At 50.7% G+C, this 19504-nt stretch overlaps 1 protein-coding gene across 1 annotated transcript in view; it reads left to right on the forward strand.

The window, feature by feature from the left end:
* The window catches only part of SMAD6 (SMAD family member 6), a 37133-nt gene extending 18060 nt beyond the window's left edge, over positions 1-19073 (forward strand). Inside the window, exon 4 of the mRNA XM_066558638.1 lies at positions 18115-19073. Coding sequence (XP_066414735.1) covers positions 18115-18656 — 542 coding nt within the window. The 3' untranslated portion in view covers positions 18657-19073. The remainder of the gene's footprint in view (positions 1-18114) is intronic.
* The last annotated feature ends 431 nt before the right edge of the window (positions 19074-19504 follow it).

Genomic DNA, 19504 nt, shown 5'->3' on the forward strand with positions numbered 1-19504 from the left:
GGGATGTGCCGTGGCACTGCCGCCTCCAGCCATCGCTGCACAGCCCTGCTGGGGTTAGAGGTTGTTAAATTTTGGCTTTATTTGTTTCTCTCTTGTTTCTGTGGGTCAGACTGCCTCGGTGCAGATCCCTGGAGCTGAGTGTTTGGTGTGTGTTGAGCAGGAAGCAGCCCCTGGGATTTGGAGTCATGTTTTCCACCCTGTTCAACCCCCCAGGGAGGTTTTAGGGATTCAGGGGATGCTGCCAAGGCAGGCAAGTGACTGAAAGCAGTTCAGGCATTAACAACTCACATGTGCCAGCTGCAGCAGGTACCAAACTCCTCACATCCAGCCTTCAGTGGCTCAGGGCAGTGGTGAGGGTGGGCACAGGCTGGTTTAACAGGGATGGAGCATTTCTGCAGTGCCTGGGTGAGTGCAGCCACCTGAGGGAAACAGCACAGGCTTATCTTGGAGCTTCTATTCCTTATTTCTCCTTTGAAGTTGTGCTTAATGCTTGTGTCACATGAATGACCTGGAGCAGTGTGTAGGGTGTATGAAGAGCAGGCAGCAGAGATGTTTTTCCAGAGCTGTGTCTTTATCCTGGATTAGTGGTGGCACAGGGGTGAGACTCTGGCTCCTGCTGTGGGTGGTGCAGTTTGGAGGTTTGGTGGTCTCCAAACTACAAAGGCAACAGTGAGTGTTGAATGCAGATCCACTCCCAGCCTGGGAGCATCAGCTTGGATACCTTGGATTCATTCCCTGAGCTGTGATGCAGCAGACTGTGATGCAGAAAGAAATTCTCACCAATTCAGCATTTCACAGCTTCCAGAGCAGAGTTTTTCTGACTAACTCAACCCAGCAGGTCCGTGAGAAAGGGGGGATGAGAAAACACTTCCCTACACATGCCAGAATTCCAGCGTGGCCCTTGGAGAGCTGTGGCCGTGGCTGCCTTCCCCAGGTGCCACCCAGGCTGGTGGCACTCCCAGAGCAGGGGGGAAATCCAGGCTGGCTCTTTGGAAATGCAGCAATTCCAGCGCTCCCAGAGCGGTGCCTCTCTGTTGGAGTGAGGTCCTGGGTGTTTATTTGAGGGAAGAGCAGCTCAGCCAAACATCCTGCTTTTAAACTCAGAAAGATGCCTGCAGCTCTGTTTGTGTGCAGCCTTCAAGTGCTGGGCTCTGGGCGTGGATGGGATTTGCAGGGAGGGTTTAGGGACAGCCTCCCTTGTTTTGGGGTTTCTGCTGCAGTGAAAGCTGGGATTTCCTCCTCATGGCACTGGAGAGCTGCAGCACACTTGCATCAAGATATCCAGTGTCAGGCAGGGAGCTGGATGTCCTGCTGGGCTCTGAAAATCCCCCTCCCCAAGCGGGGTGTTGGAGCCCTGAGTTTTGAGTCAAAATAAAAATCAGTGGGAAGTGCCAAGTTTGGGGGGGAGTCTTGGTTTTGGGTCAAAACCGCTGTGGTTTTGTTCCCCCCCCCTTGTTTCAATCCCAAGCACAGCCCTGCCAGAAACTTGGCTCAGCTTCCCCAGCAGAATTAGGGATGTATTTATGTTTCAGGGTTTGTCAGGAAACCTGAAACCAGGTGAGTTTGAACAAGGCCAGGCTCTGGCTGGGACAGGGCTGCGAGGAGGAGCAGCACAGGGATGTGCCTCAGGGAGGGCACAACCAGGACTTATTTTTGTAGACATTTCATAGCAGCAGGGCTAAAATAGAGTTGTTGCTCTGCCTTCTCCATTGCACTGAAAGGAGACCCTTTTTCTGCTGAGCAGAGCCCCTGTGGTGGCCGGGATGGGGCTCTGGGCTGGTCCTTCAAGCTGCAGGGGAAGTTTGTGGCAGCTCTTAGTTTCAACCATTGATTCTGAAATAATGGGCTCATGATAAGAGTTTAACTTCACCCTGCCCTGCACAGCACAGCATTGTGCTTCTCCAGCCCCTGACATCCTTCAGTTAGGTAGGTGTAGCTTAATGCCACCACTTAGGCATCAATTCTGTGTCTGCAGGTAGAGCACATCCGATGTATTTATTCTCACAATCCATTTCCAGCTCCATTTCCTATCCAGAGTCATCCAGACAATGACACATTGCCCTTAAGATTTGAATTCCCTTAGTGAGATGTTGCTTTTGCATGTGATTAAAGAGCTAATAATGTTTTGGACCATTTTGATGGTGTTTGGGTAGCAATTTGTGTACTTAATCTCAGAATAATAGAGATGTCCATGTCTGAGATGGTTTTTTTCGATACTTAACTGCAGCCAACAGGGAGGAAGAGCCAGTTGAAGGGCACAGTTCATCTTCTCTCTACAGAACAGGGCTAAAACAGGGCAGATAAGTTGTTTCCCCATCATTCCCTGCTGGGGAGTGCAGGTTGGAGGGTCTGGGCTTCTTCACATGGATTTGGGGTGCTGTGATTTATCCTCGGATCAGCTGAGCCAGCAGAGAGGATTTGGGTGGTTATGAGGCACTGGAAAAGAAAAGAAAAATCACTATTTTTAAAAGAGGGAACTGTGGGATGTTGGCCACTGGAACAACCAGCAAAGTCCTCCGTGACTTCCCCCAGCACCATCTCCGCTGCCTCGTGGCGGGCTGGGAGCGTGATGTCATGGGCAGAAAATAGCCCCTGTTGTTATCAGAGTAAAAGTTGAATTTCTTGTAATCTGTGCCTGGGCTGCCGGCCCTTCCAGCCCTCCCTCAGCAGGAACCTGTGAGCACACCCCCAGCCCCTTCCTGATTGTTTTTCCAGCCCCATTACACAACAGCGCATTTGTTTGGATTTGCAAATTGGTCCCGAGCAGTGTCAATAGCTGGAGATACACACAGAGGGGAACGGACTTTATTTGGGTTTTAGGGCCTTGGGAGTGAAGGGAGCCAAAATAAATAGGGAGCTTTATCCTGGGCCGTGTTAGCCAAACAGCCCTGGGAGCTCCTGGGGAGAGGTTCAGTGCAGAGCAGCAGGGATGGAACCATGGAGCGCCGGGCAGGACTCGCGGCTCAGGAACGTCCCCTTGAGCCTGGGCCGTTGTTTTTATTCCTTAATGATGGATTTCCAAGGAAATAAGGACATCAGGGTCGGCAGCAGCACGCTGGGTGACTGAGCCCAGTTTTCTTCTGGCTTTGGAAACCACGTTGTGTTTATCGAGCTCTGTCATAGGAGAAATTCAGATTTTTGTTCCTCTGCTGCTGCTGCGTTGTCCTGCAGGAAAAACCTCGCCAGCATTTCCACTTCTAATTGGCTCGTGGCAGGTTTATCCCCATTTTCCTTGGATCTCTCTGCAGTTCCTCGAAGCTTTGTGGCAGAGCTGGGAGAGGCCAGGTCAGAGCTTCCTTGCATTGCTGGGCTGGAGTGTTGGGCTTGGTGGTTTGATGAGTTGTACCTTCTCAAAAAGCTCGAGGACTTCAGGTTTTCCTCTTCTGGAGCTGTTTGAGACACTGATGGTGGAGCCTTGCTCTGTGTCCCCATGGGCAATTCTGACTTCATCACTGACACCACCCTGGAGCAGCCTGAGAGCTGCTAAGAAAGACAATCTGAACACCCAGGCCAATTTCTGTTGATTTTCAGCTGTCTAAATACAACCATGGTGAAGTCAGTGGAGTTACTTTGAATTTCTGGTCAATATTTGGAGCAGAACCTGGCTGTGCCCATGTGCAGCATGGGCGGATTTATTTGTTAAAAAAAAAAAAAAAGAGGAAAATATGATGGGGGTTGGAGAATAAATGGGGGGTGAGAATAAGGCTCAGGCTCCCTTGTTCTTCCTGACTTTTTACCATCCGGAAAGAACTTTCCCTTTGGAAAGCAGGTTGCCTCAAGTGGCCCTGGTGGCTTGCTGAGGGCACTGGGTTATGACAATAAATAAAAGCCAACAGCACTTCTAGAAATGTGAGGAATGTGAAAATGTTTAAATGATTTAGTACCAGAAAACTTTATTTAAACATTTAATTGCAGAACATGCTTTCATCTTTAAAACATCAGTGTTTGAACTCCCATCCAAGTTTTTTCCAGACTTTCTATGTACTTCATCATATACAACAGCAAGCTGTGCTTTGCAGAGAGAATAAACTTCCAGTTCCCTGATTCCGTTTGTTGCTGTTGCCTCAGACGCACCTAAATTACAGTAGAGAAGCTGTTCTGGGGAAAAAATCCTAAACATGTTATTTCCTATGTTAAATAAGGTCTCTTTTCTTTGAAGAGTTGGAGCTGGTGAGTGCTGTGTCCAAGCAAATCCCACAAAGCTGCAGTTTCCCTGTGGAACCAGCCTGGATACGGATGTGTCCGTCAGCACATGGGGGATTTTTCCCAGTGCGAGGGAATATTCACCTTGGGAAGTTCATCTCCCCAAAAAGCACCAGGAGAGAGGCTGCTCTGGGTGGGTGGCACTGGTTTGGACTGGTGAGGGATGCAGCAGTGGGCTCTGACGAGTTGGGCTTGACTTCAAACCTTCCACAGGCACTGAAAAAAAGAAAAAAAATTTCATTCTTAAAACGGATGAGCATTAGTGGATTGTTTGTGAATTACATAATTCTGGAGTGTGAGAGCTGTGCTTTGAAGAGGAAAAACCTCAGGGCTCCATGCACACCACCACCCAGCAGCCATCAATCCCTGATTGTTTTCAAGGGCAGCCACGCTGGAGTCACCCCGTAGCAATGACTCAGTGCACATAAGCAGCTCCCTTTTGGGGTGAGCCCAGGGGATCAGCTTAGTAATGATTTTCCTGGGCTTGTGGCCTCAGGGCCCCTTGGGTGCAGCATTAGCATTGGAAATGTCCCTGTTTGTGTTCTGAGCGTGCACGGCCAGGGCCTGCCGTGCTCCGAGCTCCGCTGGGGAGATTTATGCTTCCTAAGTACATTGTAAAAGTTTTATAAAGTAGCTTAAATATTTACACAATAAGCATTTAAGGAAACAGTTATGCCTCTAAAGGAGCTGCTGATCCTTTGGGTCCATCAGACCATGGACATGAGGGTTTTTTAACTGTCTGACCTCCAGGAATTGCTTTTTTTTTCCACCTAACTGGTTTTAAGCAGGCAAACAAATGGAAACTCATACACAGGAACCTATAAATAATGTTAATGACCTGGCTTGTATCCTCAAAAGCCAGGAAATTTAGGAACGCGCCGGCGAGCTGGCCCTTTGCTCACTGAAGGGTAGAAGGCGTCGCTGGGAGGGTTCCTGCCCAATATCCCACCTATCCCTGCCCTCTGGCAGTGGGATCCACTCCCTGTGTCCTGTTCCTCCATGCCTTGTCCCCAGGCTCTCTCCAGCTCTCCTGGAACCCTTTTAGGCCCTGGAAGGGCTCTGAGGTCACCTGGAGCCTTCTCTTCTCCAGGTGAACATTCCCAGCTCTCCCAGCCTGGATCCAAAGAGGCTCCAACCCTTGGAGCATCTCCATGGCCTCCTCTGGAATTGCTCCAGCAGCTCCATGTCCTTCTTTGCCTTGCATTTCCCCCAGCACAACCACCTTGCTTCTGCTCCCAAATTTCCTTTTGCAAGGCTCCAACGATGCTGCATCTCCAGGGAGCTCCGAAGGGCCTTTGCACTCCCCTTTTTATTTCTTGCTTCATCCAGCACCAGGCTGTGACATTGCCTGGAATTCCCCCCTCAGGAGCTGCCCCATCCCACTGTAAGGGTGGAATCCTGCACTGGTTTGGGTGGGAAGGGACCTGTGAGGATCATCAAGTCCAGCCCCCGTGGATGTGTTGAAGAAGGTGGGAGGGTCCAGAGCTGGAGCTTTGCTTGGTCTGCTCCAAGCAGAGCATCCCAGGCCCCTTGGGTGACCTTTCCCTGTCGTTTCAGGCCAGCAGGGAATGGGACCCCTTGGCTGGGTGGGTGCTGTGCTCCCCTCCCCAGCAGCACCCACCTCCCCTTCCCCTGTGCTTCCTGAGGCTCTCAGGGTTGGGTTTTTTCCTCCCGCTCGCACGGCAAACGGATGTTTAGATTCGAAAGGAAATGGGATTGCTGTTTGCTCGGCTCCTCCTGGAGCAAACAGCCCTTCAAAATAACTCCAGTGGCGTAAGTGCCAGGAAAAACAGCGGAGCCAAAACCTTGTAAGCAAATAATTGGCCTTTTTGTGAGAGGGCTCCTCTTCAGCTCCAAGTTTGCAAATCAGAGCTGCTCTTTTCACGTTTTGTTTTGAGGTTTTGCAATTCTTCTCAAAGCAAACAGATCCAGTACGTGCCAGATGGGTTTTACTGGTCCCAGAGTGCTGCTTCCAGGTGATTCCCCTGGGACACACAGAGCTTTTGGGTGGGAAATGGGAGTTACTGGAGCTCTGGAGCTGAAATCTGGACCCCGGGTGCTGGGTGTTGCCCTGGAGGAGGTGGCCCTGAACGGTGCCCTCAGGGTGTCCTGTCCCCGTCCCTGCTCCTGCAGGGCCCTTGGCCGGGGCTGTGGGAAGAGCTCGGCTTCCCCACGCAGCCCAGCCCAGCCTGCCTGAGTCACCCCGGGCAGGGAAAGGCTCAGCAGGTTGGGAAAACCAGCTGGAAACTGCCTGCCTGCCCCAGGGCTCAGCTTTGCCCCACAGCTGCACCCTCCAGGTGGGAAAACGGGGCCAGGACCACCCCAAAACAGCGACCCCAGAGGAGAGCCCAGGGAGCTCCCCAGGCTGAGCACTTCAGGGGTTTCTTTGGGGTTCCTGCCACTCCTGTGGTACCCCCAGGGGCTCATGCAGGGGAGCAGGATGTGTTTAAAACACAGCAAGTGATGAAGTGTCACCCAGACTGAGCTGTTTCACAGCTCTGCAGCCATCTCATCCCGGGTTTCAGCTGCTCAGCTTCCAGGGAAAGGGGTGGAAGGGGGGCTGCAGCCTCCCTGGGGTGTCCCTGAGCCCTCTTGGCTCTGAGGGGTTTACAGACACCATCACCCACCAGCATCCAGGTGCTCCTGTGGTGGAAAATGCTGAGTTTTGCAGGGTTGGTAGGTCTGACACAGAGGATGCAGAGGTGGCAGCGTGTCCTGCTCCCTCTTCATCTCCCTGTGGAAAAACTCGTTTGAGTGACGACTGCAGACACTGAGGTGAGGTACAGGGGGAACAGGTACTTTTTTTAAACTTCATTTTATTTTTTCCTTTGGAAATGCAGCCTCTCACAGCCATGCTGTCACAGTTAAAATGAGGTTTAAATTACAGGGCTGGCTGTGGCTTTTTCCCTTTCTTTCAGAATTTTTGCCAACTTGCAATTTACTTAATGAAATCCTGCTATTTCGTTTAACGGGGATATTTTTTGCAGATGTTGATTTAACCCAGCTTTATAAAATATGTGAACTGTGCAGTTTCTTTCCTATTTTTAACAATTTAAGGATTCTAGTGCAGGACTTGACAGAGTTTATAACACCAATATCTGTTTGTACCATGTAGTAGTGGGCTTGGACGATGAGGCTTCCACATCATCCACAGCCCCATCAGAAACAGTGTGAAATGCTGCAATAATGGGCAAAAATTACCCAAAGTGGGAATTTGTGTGAGCTTTGTGAATGTATTTCTGGAAAAGTATCCAACCCTGGTTTTACACCCAGTTATTCTTCAGAGTTTTGCAGGGGGGTTCTCTACATCCAAGTGGATTCTTTATATGTGTGATATATATGGAATGAGGAAAAAAAAAAGGGTCTGGTTCGGGCTGGTGACAAGCTGCCTTTTGAATGTGTAATGCCCTGTGTTTCCCCCAGTATTCCTCACTTTATTTTTTAGAACGGATTTCCCCGGAGGGAGGGGAGGAATCTGCTATTTCTGCTGCAGTGCTGAGCTGAGGGAGTGCAGTGTTGAACTCATTATCCCTAAGGATGCCTTCACGTGCTCCCTTAATCTCCCTGGCCTTGATGTACAAAGAGCCCGACCTGCTCCCCTTCCTCTCCTTCCCTTTCCCTCTCCATGGGAAGGTCATTTCTGTGCTGCTTCTTCTGCAGTTTCTGAGTTCAGCCTTTGCTTTCAGCCCCAAAACAGCTCGTGGAGGAGTTGCAGCCACAAGCCCTGCATAGACCAGTCCTGAAAAGGTTATTTTTTTAGCTTGAAAATGCAGTTCCACTGGCTGTGTCCTTGCTATAACTCACAGCATGGAGGGACAGGACACAGGGAATGTCTTCCCACTGCCAGAGGGCAAGGATGGATGGGATACTGGGGAGAAATTCTTCCCTGTCAGGGTGGGCAGGCCCTGGCACAGATTTTCCAGACAAGCTGGGGCTGCCCCTGGATCCCTGGAAGTGTCCAAAACCAGGCTGAACTGGGCTTTGAGCAACCTGGGATGGTGGAAGGTGTCCCTGCCCATGGCAGGGGTGGAATGGGATGAGGTTAAAGCTCCTTCCAACCCAAACCATTCTGTGATAACTCATTAATCCTTTTCTCCTAGAATATCCCAAGCAAAGCTGGAGTTGTCTGGGATTCATATTAGTGCAGCAGGACAGGATGTATTCCATGGAGTTCTCTGTGTATTTTGGCATTTTCCTATTTCCCCCCCCCCCCTTTTTTTTTTTTTAAAGAAACTGTGGTTTGTAGAAATGAAAACAAGTCCTTCTTGGCCAGGGAGGGTAATTGGTGTGAGTCACCTCCAGACTCCGTGGGCAAGTACAGCGTGAGGAATCTGGGAGATGACACTGGGACATGGGGACTTGCAGAGGTCTGGGCTGCAGTCATGCTCTTCAGTGTTGTGGGTTTCATGCAAATACATTGATTTTCATCCCCCACCAGTTTTCTTGCTGTTTATCTGCATTTTAACAGGTTTTACAGCACCGTTCCAGGGAGTATAAAAATGTGACAGTTGGGCTCAATGATTTTAGAGTTACAGCTGTGACAATTCTACAATTCTTAGAAAAGATTTGTTTGATCTTCAGGGATGGTCTTGTCCCAGGTTAGCAGAAATGGTTGCTCTGTGCATGCACTTCTCTGGGCTGCTGGTTTGTGGGTTTTGCAGGAGAAGGGCCCCTCCATGCACACAGATGGCACAAGGGTTGTGTTTGTGGCACTCAGGAGCTCCTCCAGGAGATGCCAGCCCAGCATCCTCCCTGCTCCACTGTGCACGTCAGGGACCGACCCTGGGGCTTAAATCCCGAGTTGCTGAAGTCATTGTTTAGTCTTTGCTTGAAGTGGGAGTCAGAGGCCGTGGATGCTGGCCACGGGCAGTGGTGAGTGGACCAGCTGCCTGCTTGGAGCAGGGCTGGGGCAGCCCCAGCAGATGTTTACACACAATTCATGGAGCAGCTATCGGAAAATCTGGCGTGTGGGGGTGCCCACGCAGCCCTGGGCACGTAGGAAGGCAGGAGCCATCCCTGTGCTCCCTTCCACCTCTCCTGGTGGGATTCCTGCACCAGGCCCTTCTCATCCCTGCTCACCCCAATCCCATCCCAGCCCTTTCAATCCCTCCATCAGGCAGGAGCCCGAGACCTCCCCGTACAGGTTCAGCCTTTCAGCATGACCAGGTTGGCCAGCACACCAGAGGGATTTGTTTCCTTGCAAAGGCCAGGCTGGCACCCAAAATCCTTTAATTCCCTGTAAAACCCCAGCAAATCCTCCACGAGCGGGGACTTGCAGGAGCCGTGGGCGTTGTGACAGCGGTGGCAGCCCCGCAGCCCCGGCTCCCTCTCGAGGTGCCTGCGCAGACAGAGAGGCTCGGGAGAGCTTCAGAAGGAGCAGGAGCCTGGCTTCTGGCCAGGCAGAGCAAAGCTTGAATTCCCATTCCTCTCACAGCCCCTGTCTGCTTCCCATATATGTGAGGGCACTGATACCAGGCTGGGGAAAAGTGCCTTTTTTTGGGGTTGCTGGGGAAGAATTATCAGAGGAGGGGAGGCTTCAGCTGGAGCCCTTTTGGAGAGAGGGTTGGGTTGGAATAGAGGACACACAGCCTCTCTGGGGTCTGGGATGAGCCCTCTGGCACAGGGTTGGGTTGAAAGGCAGAGTTCCCAAGCTGAGATCTCGTGTCTGCCCGGCTCCGGACTCCACACCCAGCTGGCCAAGGAGGAGCAAAGCAGCTCATTCCCAGCTTGTATGGAGAAAAGTATTCCTTGGGCTGCTGCTTGTGCCCCCTCAGGGAGCCTCCCTGTCACAGGTTGTTTTCCAGGTTGGGGATGGTTTCCTAAAACTCTCTCAGTCCTTGATACTCCCATGGAGCCAACTCTGCCCTTGGAGGTGTCGCTGTGGCTGCTGAGAAAATCAGGGTGGCCTTGGGTTTTTTCAGCCCATTTGCTGCTCCTCACTTCACCTCTGGAAACCATTATTCTCAGGAGTAAATCCCGTGGAGGTGTGAGAGCAGGGAGAGGCTCTTGCTCCAAAGGGAATGGCTGGGGCTGGAGCAGTGCAGGCTCTCAAAATACGTCTGGTGATGGTGTTTTGTTTGGTATTGCTTTGGTTTTCCTCCCAGCTCCACTCATTTCTGGTTAGGACACTAAAAATCTGCTGCAGCCACAGCCTGCTCAGGATCCTGTGTCCTGTCCAAGCTGCAAAGCCCAAAGTTCCCATTTCCCCGGTGTTTTGGGAAGTGGATTTTCTGTGATCAGCTGGGACATCTGAAGGAGGCCTCATGAAGGGGAAGCTGAGCATTCCCCTCTGGAAATGGCAAGTTTGGGTTGTTCCTGGAGGGAGCTGAGCTGTAATTTGGGGTTGGGCTGTGCAAGGAGGTGGTGATGGGCTGCCTGGCCTTTGCAGGACTGCCTTCCTGGTTTGGAGGAGCTCAGTGCCCATGGATTATCCAACAACTGGACATAAAAAGCAGCCAGTGCTGGGTCAGTGGTCCTGCTGCTGCTGGGGACACCCTGATGTTCTTGGGAAGTGTGGGAAATGAGGAGGCTCAAGCAGCATCTCTGCAGCCTCCTCATGACATCCTCACCACCTCAGCCTCTGGCTTCAAAACCAGCTCCAGCACTCAGTGCCCCCTCCACCCTGGGAGAAACCTCTTCCTTGGAGGTCTTTTCCATCGTTAAGGATTGAGGATTAGTGCTGGTGTGAAGCAGCAGGGTTTGGTTTGGTGCAGCCACAGCCTCTGGCCCGTCCCCTGTGCTGAGGAGGTTCCCAGGCTGGGCTCCAGCGCCCAACGTGCTCCTCATGAGCGGCGCGATGGAGGCGGGAAGGGGTGTTATTCCTGTTTCTCTTCTGAGGGACCTACTAATTAGTTTCTGCTTTTAAAAGGCTTTGAAGCGCTCAGCCGAAACTTCTCTGGGAGCGAAAACTATGATTATTTATATTTATCCCATTCCCCAGCGCCCCGGCCCCGCCGCGGCTCCGGCCGCTGGGAGGATTATCCCGCTGCCCCAGGGGAGGCTGACAGCACCCACAGCTGCTCTGCCGAGCCACAACGGCTTCCAAAGGCAGGGAGAGCCCCGGAGATCCCATTTGGACATCCCAGTCCCTGCCCACCCCCTGGGATGTGGCTGGGATTGCAGCCCCCGGACTGGTGAGCAGCGGGAGCGGCGTGGGGAAAGGAGCCTTGCACATCACAGCTGTGGCTGCAAGGGAGATCTGCCATCCTGTGATTTATGGGGTGATTTCTCCCAGATCCTCAGCGTTTTTCAGGCTCTAGGGGAACAAAAAAGGGAACTACACACATGGTTGGGTGGAGGACCTGAAAATGTGCGAGTTCTCAATGTAAAAGTGGGGAAAAGAGGGGGCTTCCCCCCATTTTTGTCCTGGCTTCCCTCACCCTGCTGCAGAGGGCACTTTTGGGAATGAACCTTCTCCCCTGTGAGTGGAGCTGGTGCCTTGCCAGGAGCAGGCAGAAGAAAAAACCAATCCCAACCAGACGACACACGGAAGATTTTCATCAAACCTCCGGATTTTACAGAAAATCAAACAGTGGGGACCTTCCCTCGCCCAGCCCTTCCCCTGTGGTTTTCACCAGCTCGTTTTTCTCCCCATTTTCCAGCTGGTTGGGGCACAGGGGTGGATGCTCAGGGAGATGCCAAGCACGACCCCAGGATTTTGCTGGGTTTGGGTTTATCCAGGGCTGGTTTCCAAGAGGGCAGAAGTCCCAGGCAGGCTGTGGTTGATGACAGCTCTGAGGCTCTCAGAAGTGGCAGCCAGCGTGGGCGGTGACGTTCAGGGCTCCTTTTGAAGCTGTATTTACATTGTTGTGCTCCCTAGGACGTGCCAGGTGTAACGCAGGTACCTGGAGCTGGAAAAGCCATGGATGTGCCTGAAAGCTCTGAGCAAGACGGGCTGAGGTTAATGGAGACTGTTGGACTCGAAAACATTTTAAAAATATCGCCTAAATCTCTGAAAACTTTGGCGTTCAGAAGGAACACATAAAAATGTCAGGGAAAAATACCCGAGTTGGGTTTTTCCAGTTTTCACCCTTGGCTGAAAAATCCTTTCTAAAACAGGGGATCTGGGGAGAAAAACAGTGCTAAAATACCTTAAAATCATGTTCTGGACTGTGGATTTAATGGCCAGGGAAGGTCCATTAGAAGAAAACTCCTTGAGTTTAGCTTAAAAATAAGCTAACTGATGATGACTTCCAAATTTCCGGGCAGAACTAAACATGGCATGTGTTTTGCTTTGAAGGATATAAAAAAAAATTAGCATGAGCTGATGATTTTGCAGAGTGGTTTCTTTTATGCAGAGAAAATTGTTTTCATCCTCATTCTTGGCATTGGCTCCTTGTCCTGTGTTGCTTTTGTTTCTTGGGCTGCCATGGAAATGTCCCCCTTTCCCCCCAGGCCTCTCCACACACCTCTTGCACCGGCTCTGGTGCTCGTCAGACCCTTTTTTTTGAACTAATTTAATTAATTAACCCAACGCAAGTGTTCCTCAGAGTTAATCATCTCCTGGGTTAACAAATTAAATCTGCTGGAGGAGGAGGCTGGGGAGCAGCAGAGCTCTGCTCCAAGGGAAGGCCTGGAGGAGGATGGTGGCCATGGTGGGGAGGGCTCTTCTCAGCTGTCTTCCCACGGTTTTTTGGGATAAATGAGCTGAACTGGTGTCCATGGCTGCTCAACAGCCACATCCAGCACGAGGAACGTGCCTTGTGGGGGGGACCCTGCAGTGACAGTGGTGACACCAGGTTATTGACAACATAAAATCTCATTCTTGTTTTGTAGTTGAGGTGGGAGCTGGGCTGAATCCTTACATTCAGTGGAGTAAACCAGAAACCAACACCAATCAATATCTGTTTGCACCATGTAGGAGTGGGGTTGGACAATGAGGCTCCCACATCATCCACAGCCCCATCAGAAACAGTGTGAAATGCTGCAATAATGGGCAAAAATTACCCAGAGTGGGAATTTGTGTGAACTTTGTGAATGTATTTCTGGAAAAGTATCCAACCCTGGTTTTACACCCAGTTATTCTTCAGGGTTTTTGCAGGGGGATTCTCTAAATGCTGCGATAATGGGCAAAAATACCCACCTGCCTTTTCCCCTCAGGAGCAGCTTCCCTGGAGAAACCAAGGAGGAGTTAGGCAAGGGGACTGAGCTGTCCTGTCCTCAGCAGGATTTTCACCTGGAGAAGCTCCTGCCCAGCCTCCTGTGTCTGTTTCCTGCTGGGATTAGGATGTTGCCCTCAATACACACGGTGTGCCCAGCATTGGGGTGCTCCCACGGTGGGACCAAGATGGGGTCCCCAAGCCCTTTGAGGTGCCCTCAAGGTGCCATTCACAGCTCCCCCTAAGGATGGGCAGCCAGCAGGGCTGGTTTGTGTCCCCTGAGGGCCCCCCCATGCTGGGGACAGCTCCAGCCCAAGGGGCCGTGCTGGGGTTGGTGCTGGTGGCAGGGGGGCTCTGGGGGGCACAGTGATGCATTCCAGCTGAAACTTGTAAGGCAGAGGTACTTTAAGTATATTGGCTTAAAGAAAATGGTTGTGAGCTTTGCTGGGGCAGATTGACAATTAATTTCTCTTTTTTTTTCTTTTTTTTCTTTCTTTTTTTTTTTTTTTCTTTGCAGGGCCATAAAAATTCCATTTCTCTGTGGAAAGTTTTAACCCCTTCTTACCCTGGCGCTTGTTTCCAGGGGTATTAATGGGGGATTATTTTAAGTGATGGCTCCCCAGTGAACTGTTAATAGATTTTGGGGAAATGTGTGTGTTCTTTGTGCTGGGTTTTTTATCTGGACCATGTTCACAGTGCCCTGTGTATGGCTGTAACCTTCCTGCTTCCCTGCTCCTGTGTGTCGGGCAGTGTAAATACAGATCTGTGCTGTGGCAGAGGGGAGGAAAAAGACTGAGCATGGATCTGATAGTCCAAAAGTGGAGTAAAAGTGAGTGGAAAGGTGTTGGGGCAGGGTGTACCTGAGCTCCATGGGGAGTGGGCTCTCTGGTGGGAGGACTTCTGAATATCCTGCTTCATTTCCAGGTTGCCCAGATGTGCATTAAAGTCCCCGTCCCATCTGGAGAGTGCAGTGATTTATTTTTCATGTGCATGGTCTTCCCTATGGGCAACTCTTCAGTGTGTTTTGAGAAGCTCTTCCTTGCAGCCATGTATTGAGGGGGCCATTTGACCTGCTGGGAGGAGGTTTGGTGGCTTTGGAAAAGCCAAGGAGTGAATCAGAGCCGTTTGTTTCATGTGCTTCGTGATCTGCCCATGTTTTCCATCCTGCTTTCAAGTGCAAAATCAAGCAGTGGGACTGTGCAACGTTTTGTTTTGGAAAAAAGCATCTTTCTTTTCTCTTTTAAAGCACTCCTTTGAACTTTACTGGCATAAAACGCTGTCAAATCACAAATAGTCTCAAACCTCAAGTTATTTTCTTTACCTCCACACTCTGCAGGGAGTGACAGCATCAGTGCTGCTAACGCCGGGAGGATTTACAGTGTTTGCTCTCTGCATTTATTCCCAGAGCCAGATTCCTTTTGCCTGAGCCATGCAGGAGCCTTTTCCCTTTAAATTCTGGGCTGGATTCTCCTATCTTGTTCCTTTATCTCTAATTGTTTGAATTCACTTTGGGATGTGCTACGAGGCATGGCTGTGTGGAGGAGCAGTGGTGGAGGAAGGAGGAAACACGAGGCAGAGTTTCAGCCCCTCCATCTGATGGATGAAGGTGGCTTTGATGGAGGAGATAGCCCTGACGCCAGCCCCTCTGGAGCTGCTACAAGTTGTAGCTGCCTACAATGATAGTTGTTAAAAACCCCTCCTGTACCACTGCGGGACTCAAATATTTTCCTTTCTTCAAAAAGAACGCTAACAAGCCCGCCTCTGTTCCAGCAGAAGTGGGAGGGGGGAAAAAACAGAACAAAAAGTGGATTTTCTTGTCTGTGCATAAAGGGCAGCATGGAAAAAAAGAGGAGGGAAAAGTGGAATATTTATTTAAAAGGCAGAGGAGGAGGTGGTGGTGTGCCGGCCGCCCCTGCTCTCTGCAGAGTGGTAGTGCCTAATAGCTGGAGGCGAAACTAATACTTGGCAGGGGATGAGACACAGCACAGGCCCCCCTGATTTGGGGGCTTGCTGAAGTGCTTGTTTTATGTCAGGGCTGCGGGATGAGTTCATCTTTGCAGGAATTGGTTGAGTGCACTGGGAGATAAAAGGAGGGAGAGGAACCCAGCGCAGCACGGGGAGCGCTGGTGAGGGACCCTGAGAGCTTCCTGTGAGCAGGGGCTGCTCAGATGAGCCTTGAGCTGTCCCCTGCCAGGGGGTCACTTCCCTGTGGGCTGCTTTTTTTGGATTTTAAAGCCTTTCCTCTCCCTTGGCCAGAAGAAGTGGGTTGAAAGGAAACTTCTCCTTTCTTGAGGTGCAGTTACCTGAAAGTCACATTGTCACCTGCTGGAAGGAGCACAGGACTTCTCCAGGAGTGCTGTGAGCTGGCACTGCCAGGCAGGGGCTGTGGGATGACAGAGATGAGGAGCTCACTGGCAGGGGGCTGCATTCATGGATGGATGGAGGGGGAAGTTCCTGCCTTAAGTTGCATGGAAATGCTTTTAATAAAGCTCTTTCAAATGCATGTGAAAATCATCCATGTTTTCATGGGTGATTCTGCTTAGATATTTGCCAGTTCCTCGAAAGCAGAGATGGCACCAGGGCTGTTGGCACTTGCAGCAAGATATTTTTGTAGGATAGGCACTGTTTTCCTCCAGCTTTACTTTCCCCCCCTTGTATATTAATTTGCACTAAACCATGAGAAACTCCTATTTAAATGTTTATTGCTGACTGTTCCCCTGATTAATGGAGCTGCTGGGGACACTGAAGGTTTGAAGTTGTCCCATCCTTAATCTGTAAGGGAAATGCAGGGGCTGAGCAGTAGTTTCTCAAAAATGTAATAACAAAACCAACATAGCTAATGGGCATGGAGGGCTTTGTGGAGGTTGGGAGGTTAAACAGATGCAGAGCTCAGTAATTGCTACCAGCCTCCAGCCCCGGCACATGAAAGGCTCTAAGCTGGTCTGTAGCCCCCAGATCACTTGAGTGGGACAGCAGCAAAGTTCAGTGTTTGGGGAAAGCTTTGGGAAGGCATTGGGAGAACTGTAGGATGTCCCAGGGGAAAAATGACTGTGGAAACTGGATGCTGGAGAAGATGGATGGGTCTCTTAGCACCCTGGTTCAGTGGAAGTTGTCCCAGTTGATTGACAGAGGGACGGACTGAGATGGTGTCCCCAGAATGTGACCTGTGGTGGGTGAAGGGGCTGCTTCAGGCTGATGAGCATTGCCCACAGCAAAGGGCATCCTGCTGCCTCCCTGCCTGCCCCGTCACCCCCTCCCCCACGGCCCTCCCCTTAAATTTGTATAGTTACAACTCCAGTTAAACTCCAACAAAGCCGCTTAATTCAAAGCTGGTTAATGGGGAGGGGAGCCCGCTCTCCTCCGGGGTAATTTGAGCCTGAAAAGAAGCAGGGCTGGAGGGCTGGGCCTGAAATCCGGTGTGTCAATGGGGGCTCTGGAGCAAAATAATGGCATCACCCCGCGGGCGAGTTAATGGGACATGATGGCACGGAGGCACCGGGGTCAGCAGGCCACGGGCACGTGAGGGATTGTCAGGGAGCTTAATGCTGGCCACGGAGCACAGCCAGCCCAGAGCAGAGCTCCTGACTGGAAATTCCACGGCGGTTTTCCCTTAACCGGTGCGGCAGGAGCAGGAATGATGTTCAGCAAGTGGTTAATTCGCCCTCTTTGGGGCTCCTTCTTTTCCTGTCTTCCTTCTGGAGACATCATAAATTCTGGAGGCATCATAGATTAAACAGATTTCTGGCAGCCTGCGTCCCTCCCGTCTTCCCTGAGTGTAATTCCTAGAAAGAAGAGACGTCTCTCATTGTCTGGAGAGTTCCAGTGGGTTTTTAGAAGGACATGTATAGTTCCTAGCAGCTACTCCCCCTTGGCATGAAACACTTCCTCAGATTTCATGTTCCCCATGGGAACATCAGCATGGCTGTCAGAGAATATTACACTGAGGAGACACCCGGCGGGTCACTCATCCAGGCACATCCTGGACATCCTGGGGGTCAGCTCGGCACAAGTTTGGCCTGGAAGGTGGGGTTACAGGGGTGCTGGGGAGCCACCAGGCTCAGGATTCCGGGACAGTGTCCATACCGGCTCCAGTGGGAGGAATGCAAATATCCTGAGGACACGCGGGCCCAGCTGTGGATGCAGAGTTGGACATTAAATGGAGAGAGATGTGCTGAGCTCAAGGGAGATGGTGGGCATCCTGTGGGATCTCCAGCCTGGGCTTGAGCCACCAGTCTTAGTGGCATTTAACACCACTGAAGACAGGATTTGGGTTGAGCACCAGCTTTGGGTTGAAGATGGACTTTGGGTTGAGCACAAACTTTGGGTTAAACAGAACTTTTGAGGTGAACGCAAATTTTGGGTTAAATACAAGTTAGGGTTGAACACAAATACAGGGTTGAACATGAAGTTTGTGTTGAACACAAGCTTTGGGTTGAGCACGAGTTTTAGGCTGAGCATGAATTTCAGGTTAAATACAAGTTTAGGTTGAATATGGAGTTTGTGTCGAACACAAGTTTTAGCTTGAGCATGAACTTCAAGTTTTAGCTTGAGCATGAACTTCAAGTTAAATTCCAGCTTTGGCTTGGACACAAGTTTTGAGTTGAGTGTGAAATTTGTGTTGAACACAAATTTTGGGTTGAGCACCGTCTTTGGGTTGAACATGAGATTTGTGTTGAACGCAAGGACTGGGTTGAGCGCAAGTTCAAGTTCTCACTGAGCAGAGCTGATGGGTGGGAGGAGCTGTTTCCCAGGCTCTATCCCTGTGGTTCCCCAGGTGATCCCAGCACTCCTGACTCGCTCTCTGTCCCCACAGACGCCAGCACGTCGCCCGATGCCGTGAAGAGGAGCCATTGGTGCAACGTGGCCTACTGGGAGCACCGGACGCGCGTGGGCCGCCTCTACACAGTGTACGAACAGTCTGTCAGTATCTTCTACGACCTACCTCAAGGAAACGGCTTCTGCCTCGGACAGCTAAACCTGGACAACAGGAGCGAGACTGTGAGAAGGACTCGAAGTAAAATCGGCTACGGGATTTTACTGAGCAAGGAACCGGACGGGGTGTGGGCCTACAACCGCAGCGAGCATCCCATCTTCGTCAACTCCCCGACACTGGACATCCCCAACTGCAGGACTCTGATCGTGCGCAAGGTGATGCCGGGCTACTCCATCAAGGTGTTTGACTACGAGAAGTCCTGCCTGCTGCAGCACACGGCCGAGCTGGATTACGCAGACGGGCCCTACGACCCCAACAGCGTCCGGATCAGCTTCGCCAAGGGCTGGGGGCCCTGTTATTCCAGACAGTTCATCACGTCGTGTCCGTGTTGGCTGGAGATCTTACTCAGCAACAACCGGTAACTCTCCGAGGAAAGGAAAACATCAACGACAACAAAACACACACACACAAAAAGAAAAAAAAAAAGAAAAAAAAAAAAAAAGACACAGACTATCCCAAATATCATCTACCTAGATTTAATATAAAGTTTTATATATTATATGAAAATATATATTATACTTGTAATTATGGAGTCATTTTTACAATGTAATTATTTATGTATGGTGCAATGTGTATATGGACAAAAAACAGAAAATGCACTTTGGCTTATATAATTCTTTCAATACAGATTTTTAAAAAAAAAAGAAAAAAAACAACAAAAATTATACAGCAAAAATAGGAGAAAGCCCTAATTTTGATGTATGGTTTTTTGAAATATTATTAATACCCAGACAAAAAGCTAATACCAGTCACTCATTGATAATAAAGTATTCGCATTATGGGGGGGGATTTGTCTTTTTTCTTCCCCCCCCCCAGCTGAAGTTGGCAGCAGTCAGGGGGGTTCCAGGGGGCAGCTGCTGTCTCCCATCTTAGCCAGGACCCTGGAAAAGCAATAAATGAGTTGGAAGGCTGCAGCTGGCTCCAAGAGGAGGGTGAGTGAGGCCAGTTGGAGTGCCAGGGAACACTGGGAGGAGGTGAGAGGAAGATCTGTAGCTCTTCTCACCCAGGGCTGTCTGACCTCTCTGATAACACAGAACAGGGTGGGGATGAGGGTGCACATCCATGCTGTGCAGATTATTCTTCATCAGTGCTAATCAGTAGGTCTTGGAGAAAAGCAGAATATTGCACGGCCACAAAGGTGCCCAGCAGGACCAGTTTGGATTTTTTGCCTTACCCAGGGGTTGTCTGTGAGCCCTGCACGTCCCAGACG

Source organism: Molothrus aeneus, chromosome 13 (genome assembly GCF_037042795.1).
Source record: "Molothrus aeneus isolate 106 chromosome 13, BPBGC_Maene_1.0, whole genome shotgun sequence".
NCBI classification, from domain to species: Eukaryota; Metazoa; Chordata; class Aves; order Passeriformes; family Icteridae; genus Molothrus; species Molothrus aeneus.